Source organism: Thamnophis elegans, chromosome 3, assembly GCF_009769535.1.
Source record: "Thamnophis elegans isolate rThaEle1 chromosome 3, rThaEle1.pri, whole genome shotgun sequence".
NCBI lineage: Eukaryota > Metazoa > Chordata > Lepidosauria > Squamata > Colubridae > Thamnophis > Thamnophis elegans.
Window position 1 is genome coordinate 133801021 of NC_045543.1, and position 10104 is coordinate 133811124.

General features: G+C 39.2%; 1 protein-coding gene across 1 annotated transcript in view; it reads right to left on the minus strand.

The window, feature by feature from the left end:
* Positions 1 to 4594: 4594 nt before the first annotated feature.
* The window catches only part of WDR7 (WD repeat domain 7), a 248113-nt gene continuing 242603 nt past the window's right edge, over positions 4595 to 10104 (minus strand). The window contains 1 exon segment of the mRNA XM_032213469.1: positions 4595 to 8591. Coding sequence (XP_032069360.1) covers positions 8388 to 8591 — 204 coding nt within the window. The 3' untranslated portion in view covers positions 4595 to 8387.

Sequence of the window (10104 nt, forward strand, 5' to 3'; positions counted from 1 at the left end):
TTCTTCTGCTGGAATTCCCAGTGTTCTATAGTGATAATTATTTTATATGTAATATCCAGAAGGCACAGAAAATTTGTTCTTTAAATGGACTGTTGTAAATTGAGGACTACCGGTAGGAGATGCGCCTTCCTTGGAAAAGCGTGAACAACCTTTTGTTACATTATTACAATACCTTCACCGATACCAGAGTTTCATGGCATTGTTTTCAGTGAATTTTTAGGGGAGGCATTGAAATTAAGATTACACTAAAAGGAGATAACGATAGCCAAATGTTTAGGAACTCCTGGTTTAGAATCATGAGTAAACTTCGCTAGCTTTACTCAATGTGTTTTAGTCAAGCATGCAGGTGGCACAATTTTTAGCATACAGGGAAGAGTGAAGGAGGTTAGGATCAGAGATGGTATTCTATTTTCTTCATTACCGGTTCGGTAGTGGGAATGCACAATGCAGAGAAGGTCCTTGATGATGTCTGGGTGGGTGGGTGGAGCCTCGTGGAGCCACCACTACCGGTTTGCCTGAACCGGTGCAAACCAGCAGCAAACCATCTCTGGTTAGGATTGGTTTCATTTGAATGTGTGTGTGGACTGTGTATATGCATCTGTATACACAGACAGACAGACACACACAATATTCTCCAAAGAGAATGCTTAGCTCCTTACAAGCAATTTTTGCATGATGTCTCCTGCACTATAATAAAGGCAGATATGCTGCACAATGGAAGGGCTTCAGCCAGGGCAGAATATGGGATTTCTGCATCCCTCCCATATGCCACCCCAGGTTTTCCTCTACCCCACCTCCCCAAAATGAGAAAAAAACTCCTTGCATTCATGGGGCTTGCTTAATTCTTGAAAGTGGGAGCCTGCACACTTGTGTGTATGTTAATCACCGCTGGGCAGAGAATGTTATTCGGCAAATAGGAGAGTGAGAGAGAGAAAGACAATGCATACAATTTCTGAAATTCTCTGCTTTTCTTTTTGACCTTTGTTATTTATACGTTATCGATGCTTTCTCCAAACCATTGTACAAAAACACCTTGAAGTGTCAAGCTTTAAAAATGAGTCTTTTCCCCCCTCTTTTCTCCTGTGCAGCTTGGATTATCTTGGCCTTGTCAAAATACATTCTCTAGTTAGAGCTTGGAAATATTTCCCTCCTGGCTCCTCCGTATTGATTTTTTTCACACTCAGTCCTGTCTGTCAGCTGAAGAGGTGAAAGGTGAAAGTTCATTCGGCACTGCCTAGCTTTACCTTCCTGTTAATGTCGTGCCCTTTCTGCATTTGATCAGTTTATGTGATCAGCAATAGAACGGATCCTGAGCCAATTCTACCTATAGGGAAAATAATATTTCATGTCCCAGTGATTTTAACACAGGAACACACCTTAAAGATTCAAGAGGTGATGGGGTGGCTCCCCTTTTCTTCTCTTCTTGGATAATTCTTCCTACCATACCTTTCTGCCTTCTTTGTTGGAAAAAATTCAAAGGAAAAAAAAAGCTGAATCCGCTTCCTTTGGAAGCATAATTGATTGCTGATTTATGTCCATTAAACTGTCCTTATCTAAATTCTTCATTGGATGGTTTTTTTTTTATGCAGGTGATAGGATAAACAGAAGTGCACATATGTTTACACATAGAATACACATACACAATCAGAGAGAGAGGGGCCAGTGGGGGAGGGAAGGAAGGAGGGAGAGAGATTGGTTAATATATAATTAATTTCAGGATGGAATTGTGCTTCAAAAAAAAATTGTCCACTTTGTTCCAGTGTATACTTTTCCCCCATCCAAGTCCAATTCTTCATTTAACTGCTGTAATGAAATGTCCCAGAGGACTACATTTACAGTCGGGTAGGTCAAGGTTCAAGTCATGGAAACTCACTGGGAGATGCACCTCAAAAGGGTTGTTGTAGTGGGGTTTTAAATAAAACGGAGAAATGATGCTCCTGGAGAAAAGGCAAGACAGATATCCAGCAAGTAAATAAAATGAAGATCAACTTACAGAGCAGCCAAAACATGGCTGGCGTAGCTAATAGGGGATCTCTTAGATTCATGGCTACTATGGCTAGGCAGCAGAAAATATGACTAAGGGGTTAAGTCAGTCTTTGCCCAGATTTATTTACATAATTTCTTAAATTTATATACCGTCCATCTCACAATTTCAGGGCAACTTTGTGTGACATGATGTCTCAGTTGTGGCCCTTCCTTGTAAAAGAAACCCTGTCAACAATACATTTGTCTTCTCACCTCCCAGTTAGTATTGAAATGTTCTGCATGGTGCTATTAAAAAAAAAAAAAACTATTAGGAATTTGCAATTGACCCCAAATGGAGCAACCTGCTTGTTGATGGGTGATATTTGCTATCAAAATCTAAAACAGGTTCTGTGGCCTCTACATTGGCTACCCGGTATAATTGCAAGGACTGCTTTTGATTCTCCCCTTTTACTGTGCACATCTCAAATGTAGGCTTTAAGGATGCTCTCCAGATAAAATTCTACGTAATGTGAGAAACTTCTGTTTTTCAGCAGTAGCCCCCTTGCTATGGAAAAGCTCCCAACCAGCAGCCCGAATGGATTCGAAACCACTGTACTGCTTCTTCTTCTTTTTTTGAAAGGTTATTTTTGTGTTATTACAGTATTAGATGTTTACCTGTGCTTCGCTACTGAATCATGTGATTGGGCCAGCCTGCAGGCTGGATGAGCCATGCGCTGGCTATGCCTATATAAGGCAACCGGCAGTTGGAACAGAGTTCTTTTCAGGTGGGGAGTGGGAGTAGAATGTATAACTCCTTAGCATTGCCATGTTAATATAATACTGAATAAGGAATACTGATGAGCTGATGGTCAGTTTGAAAAATCCTTTCTTAGCAAGCAGCTAGAAGCCAAGAGGAACACATGTGCCAAATTTCAAGTTTGTAGGCTTTACAGTTCTGGAGATTTCCTGATGATGCATGAGTAGTATTTTGCTTTTATATATATATATATATGTATGTATGTATGTATGTATGTATGTATGTATGTATGTATGTATGTATGTATGTATGTATATATATATATATATATATATATATATATATATATATATATATATATATATATATATATATATATATTGTTGTGTTTGCGCTGATAAATAAATAAAGGGAGACTAGTATAGATCTATTTCAAGCTATTTAGCTCTCATCAGCTAGCCATACCCTTATTGGGATTTGAACCTGGGCTATATTGCACACTAGGCAAACTTCTTAGCCATTAGGCCACAGGCTCTTATCTGTTATCAGCGAAGCCAGGGTGAAAGGTATCTATTAGATTTCTTTTACAACCCCCGGTATGCCCAAATATGGGAGGAAGGTCACACTTCCACTCTCTGTCCTTCGGCTCGTCACAAGAGAACTCTTGTGACAAGCCGAAGGACAGAGTAGAAGTGTGACCTTCCTCCCATATTTGGGCATACCAGGGGTTGTAAAAGAAATCTTATATATATATATACAGTGCCTTTATTCTACTTCATTGTCTATTGCCATAAGTTTCCATGGAATGGTACAGTAAATAAATAGTTGATTCTTCTCCACCTGAACATCCAGTGAAACGGAGAAAAATCTAGCACCACCCAGGAATTGCCAAGCTGTAATTTCCAGTATTACTGCAGGAGAATTCTAATAGCAACAGTCAGCAAACCTAGAAAGCCAGAATGCTTCCAATGTACTCAAATATAGATTTCATTGTGGCAGTGCTGCTAAATTCTTTGCCGTTTCCCTGTGGTGAGTACGTACAGTACGTGAGGCACTATTATTCACGTTAATGTATTCTAGGTACTGTTGAGGTTCTCATGATTTCATGGGCAAGTGGCCCAGCATTGTTATAAGCTAGTTTGACGAAAACTCGTGTTATACATTTAGTATTTAGTAGTAGCAGGTCATTACCGTTTTGACCCCTCTCTGACAGAAACTTGTACTTTTTCCAAAGGATGTTTCTGTGACCTGATTCCATCCATCCATTTCATCCTCTTTATTCACTGTCTTCATGCCAATCATCATCAATTTATGTAGCCCATCATCTGCTTGCAGACGTGAGTTTCTGTTTGCTGATCTTTGCCTCAAGGGAGCAGTCGGTCTGCATGTGGTCCAGGACTGATTGAGTGATCGGTTCTTCTTGTGCTCCATGGCACTCTTGGTTAATACCTCCAGATCCATAATTTGAAGAGGTCTATCTTTTGTCTCTTTTTTAAACACTATTTCAACGTCCGCTTTCACAGCAATACATTATTATGGAACGTATTGGAAAGAAGAGTTGCTTTGATTTGTTTCTGCATATGATCTTGTCATTACCTCTTTTTTTTTTTGCCTTCTAGGATTAATCTCTTTCAGTCCTTCGACATGTTTCATCTGTTCTTAAAATCAAGCAAACAAAACATTCATTTGCCATCAAGTGTTAAGTTCATTCATGGAGAGCTGAGCCTTATTTACAATGGGGGGGCTCATGCAAACAGTGCTTAAATAGGATAGTGAAAATTAGAATGCAAGTACAATTTAGTGTTATTTCAGAGAAAGTACCCATTTAGGTCCTTTCTATCCGGACAGCAAATAACGAGGGGAATCGTGCAGTTTCTTAGAGGCAGACATTTTAATCAGTTACCAATACACTGCGACTTCAGTAGTGACAACATTTTCATACAGGTGTCTCATCATGTCATCTTTTGCTTGTAAACTGCCAATGAAGCCACGCACGTTGCTACATTTACAAGGACAAATCCAAATACAGTACTAAACAAATCAATAAAACACTAAAAGCTTACACTGGAATGACAATACAAATTTTACTGCAGTGCTGAAAGATCTAGGCTATGATGAAATTTACAGCGAGGGCTGAGTCAGTCTCTCCGATGCAGATTTGCATAAGGGGAAATCTTAAGGGAATTAAGAAGCCTTGGCAAAAATCCACTCAGTGCTACTCTAGCATAGCACCGTTGGTTTCAGTTAAAGGAGTCATGCAAGGCTCCTGTGCCGGGCCAAGTGGATTGTTCAAGTAACCAGTACATAAATATTGATTCTCCTGTTCAATTACTCCTTTGTATAGGCCAGATTTTCTATTGGTCTGATTTTGTTTGAACAGGCATAATGCATCTCGTTAGGCATCTGCCGAAGACACAGCTCCAAGAGTTCGACCCTCCCGCACCATTGTAATATTCAAAACAGGGTTAGATCCTTCGCAACAGCAAATAATGCCTTGTGGATAAAAGCAGGTGGATCTGTTTTTCCATCGTATCTCAAAATGCTGGAAATTCTTTGTTTGGAAAAACAAGACACAAAACAAAACAAGGCAAAGTAAAAGGAAGAATTTACAGGGTCAATCATAACATTTAAGAACCGGACATCCTCTACTCAAAATAAAGATGAACTCTCCTATAAGCCCTGCTGAAATAGTGCAGCATAACTGAAACGATTTGCTCTCCTTTTGTATAGCGCAGTGTAGTATGTTTGGAATATCCAAATTGGGCTTCCATGTTATAAATGCAGAGAGCCTGCAGTATATCAAAATGGGAGTCACTTGCTGGTTCCCCAAACTTGTCCTGTAGTAGGTGACATTTTTTTCTCTAGATCCTGATGCATAATATTACATATTTGTCTTTTCTTCCTAGGTCGTTTAAGGAACTTTATAGTATCATATTGTAGGTAACTTTTAGACCGGGAGTGTCAAACTGGCGGCCCATGGGCCAGATGCGTCACGCGCAGGCCAATCCCACCCCATCTCCGCGAATGGGAAAAATGTCATGTGATGCCACGAGTTTGACACCCATGTTTTACTGTGTTTTGAAGGGAAACAAAAAACCTCCATACCGGAGTGCCCTTTTTAATTGGCAACCCTCAGATTACCATAATGTAGGACTCTGTCCTTAGTAGGCGTACACTAATAATAGGCCCCAAGTGCCCTTCAAACACTTTAGCTACCACTCCCACAATCCTTTGCTTCTGGGATGATGGCAGCTAGAAATCCAAGCATCCCAGGGGAATTGGAGGTTCCCTGCTGAGATGCAACAAGTACCGTTATGCAAATAGCTTAGTAAATGTGGAAAGCTGCCTCTCCAATTTGTCTTACTGCTTGGAAATGGACTCTGCAGAGTCTTGTTTATTTCAGGAAATATTAGCCAACCTTGCAATAAGGAATCTTCTTTTTTTCCTCATTCCATACAAATAAACAGGATCCTATGGATTGCAGGAATCAATGTGGAAAAAGAATGTGTGAGTAACAAAAGAAATTATACATAAAAAATAAAATTATCTAACAGGGAGTATCCCTAAATATCATTCACTGTACCATTTATGCCGTCATCGTAATAGAATTCAACAGTGCTGTACATTTCTATGTATTCTGGGGACAGTGCTCATAACCAGGTGCATACATGATATGTTTCTTTAACCACCTCTCCTCAAAAAACTGAAAATTTACAACTGAATTTATCTCCACCAAACCATAAGTCAATAGCACAAAGTCACAGTGCTGTAAAACATTCTGAACAACTTCTTATTGTTTTTTTAAAAAATTCTCAAGGTAACTAATTATGGCTGATATAATGTTAGTTACATACACAGTATTAAACTGTTTGATGATAATCTCAATGTATTGCAAAGCACCAGGAATGTTTCAGTGCTATTCAGGAAGGCAAAGATGATGGACAACATTCATTTCTGGGGAGGTGATACAGGTGCTGTGCTCCAAAAAAATACATCCAGTTGTCTTTCTTGATTCTTCATCCCTTCAATTTCCACAATCAAATTTTCCACAGGCACCATTTTTGATAAATTTATCAGCATGCACTGAGCATTTTCCTCTGTATTCTCATATTCAAGTCTAGAAGTCCATGTATACTATACATACAGTATGTTTAACACACCAGCATTTCAATAAAATATTTTCTACATTTTTTCCCCTCAGCTTCATAAGGAAGGGGTGGATGGGAGACAGACAGTTTTTCAGGAAAAATAAATAAATATATAAGATATAGGAGATATGTGAATGCTAATCAGCCTATTATGAATTTTTTTTCTGATTAAGGATAACACTCGAAATGGACCCGAAGGCTAACTTTTCTTCATATTTCTTGCAATAATGATAAAGATATACTTTATTAAATAATTCTCTTAAATCTCTTTCCTCTGATTAATCCAAATGATATAAGTTTGCTGTGTCATAATTAGAGACATATTTATGTCACAGTAGAGTTTGACGATGTAAATGTGAAGAATCTTCACTTCTTTGCAAGAGGAAGCTGTGGAAGAGCTCACTTGTGGATACATAGATATGATACTGATACATATAATAGCAGCAAAGAAAATATCAATATTCCCATTATCTCTTTCATAATTCTTGTGTACATTTTCATTGAAGAAAAAAAAAAAACTGAGGGTATTCTTTCTCCCCAACCTAAGAAACATAAAATCACCTTTTCGCTAATGGGAATATGCCATTGTTTCCATCCTGATTAGAAAGTACACAAAGAAAATGATTTCTCCTTTTCTATACATTTTCTTACAAAACCCCAAACCTGAAATATATAATGGGTCTTTAATGCCATTAACCAGTGGCTTTAGTAGGCATCACAGATTCTTGATGTTTAGGTGCCATATGACACTCTCTTTTTTTCCAGGTAGAAAATGCCAAAAGAGTATGTATGGGGACTTGTGGATCTCTCCTGATCCTATCTGGAATTTCAGAAATGAACAGAGCATTCTTACTCCAAGATCTTCCAAGAACTTGGAAGAATTTCTGTGTAACCACATGAGCTTTGGTAAACATGACATTTCAAAACACTTCGAATGATTCCCCCCCCCCCCCCCTATTTAGGCTCTGAGGATTTTAACATTCTCGGAATGATGAGATTCAGACCAGTTTTAATGTTGTGAAGTGATTTTCTTTTTCAAAGTCAGTAGAATCAAGATTCTCACCAATCTAGCCAGGCTCAAGTTACATACTCAAGCTCCTGTTTGTTTTTTTCTCAGAGTGATAAAAAGAAAAATCTTGCAAGATGTTCTAATTGATCAATGGGTCTGCATTTCTCCAAAGTTAAAAGTTTTCTTGGCAACTTTAAGATGCGTGGACTTCAACGCCCAGAATTCTCTAGCCAGCTGGCTGGGGAATTCTAGGAGTTGAAATCCAGGCATCTCAAAGTTGCCAAGGTTGAGAAACACTGCTCTAAAGGAGTGCTCTGTTTTGACGAAGCAAGCACAACATATATTGTCTGGCCAATCCTGGTCCATACATCTTTGGGTATTTAATACCTCCAATATTAAGATCATAAAGAGGGAGAATCAATTTACAAGAACTTTCAAAACACAATGGGATTTAGAACCGGGTTTTTTTTGAGGGGGGGGGGAGAAGCCTCTTTCACACACCCTGACTTTATACCACAAATCGATGTTCTTTGCCATCATGGGCCATAAGAATAAGATTGCGGTTCGAAGTCCAGATAAGCCTGACCAGTTTGAGGGCATTGTGTGAACCTGGAGACGCAGGTTGGACAGGAGGCACCTGGTAGGTTTTAATACAACGGAGCTGCGGTGCAGAATTCAGCATCCCGATGCTTCCCAACAGAGAGGTGTTCATCTGGCATTGGGGAGAAAGGGGAGAAAAAGAACAAGTCAATCAATACTGAAATCCATACGACGGAATACGGATAGTCCTCGAATTAAGACCATTCATTTGAGGTCCCTTTTGAACTTACAACAGGGCTGGAAAAAGAATGGATTATGACCTGTCCTCACATGTACAACTGTATCCCCCTTCCCTGGTTGAGTTGTGAGCCGCCCTGAGTCCCCTTCGGGGGAAAAGGGCGGCATATAAATAAAATCAACATTCAACAAGGTCTCCATGGTCACATAATCAGAATTCAGGCACTTGGCAACCGGCGTGTATGTACAATCTTTGCAGGGTCATCTGATTACCATGAATGTCTTTTCCACGGAGGTTCTGACAAAGTCAATGGGGGGAGTCAGATTTGCTTGTCAAACATGGTGATTCACATCAACCTTGGCAAAAAAGGGGAAGCAGTATGTTCTGTCTCATATTTGGATAGCTCAGATTGTCCTGACAGACTGGACTCACTAGAAAAAACACTTAATCTCCCCCCGGTACAGCCGACAAAATGAGGGAAGCCCGGGGCCTAGAGGTTAATTAATACATCTGCCTAATATGCAAGCAGCCCTGGTTCGAATCCCAGAAGGGTATGGTTAGCTGATGAGAGCTAAAAAGCTCTCCCTTTATTTCTTTGTCAGTAAATTTAAAATTTAACACAAAATAGTTTGTCGTTTGAAGAGGAGATAATAAGGAAGATACTGGTCAGTGCGGAAATGGACAGACTAACATTAAAAATAAAAGATAAAGGGGATACAGACTACTATGCTATATGGAATAGATTCTATCAATGGTTGGAAGCACAAGGTGGAAGTTAGATTGCGATAGAATCAAGTTAGGTGGAAATAGAAAGAGATACTATATATGTATTAAAATGAAGGTATTAGAATGAAAGATAAATTTGATACTCTAGAATATGATGGTCAGAAATAATTGTACAGCACTATCACTGTTTAAAATAGTATATATATTACTTCGTTTTTACCTTTGTTTCGTGGCAAGTGGAATACCAGTACAATTGCACTGTATCCATAATTTTCATATTTAAAAAATAAAAACATATTTTAAAAAACAATGTGTTGTGAAAGCGACTGCCTGTGAAGGCTCCGGGATGGGGCTGAAAGGCGAAAGCGGAAGCGCATACCTCCGCCCCATTATTTGGGTACAACAGGTTGCCCTGATAGACTGGTCTCACTGAAAAAAACACTTCATGGCAAAAAAAAGGTTGTAAAATCGGACATAACTCACTTAACAATGACATTGCTTATCAACGGATGTTCTGGTTCCAATTGTGGTCGTAAGTCAAGGAGTACCTGCAATACAGCGCTGAATTTCCTAAGAAATTCCCTAAAAGGCTGAGGAAAGTCCCTGAGTAAAAATTCATGCTGCTACCAATGTCACTTCTGTCTTTCTGTAAAGATCAGCTATAGTTTGAGTTAATTTACCTTATGCCAGGGGTGGGATTCAGCCAGTTGGCACCTATTCA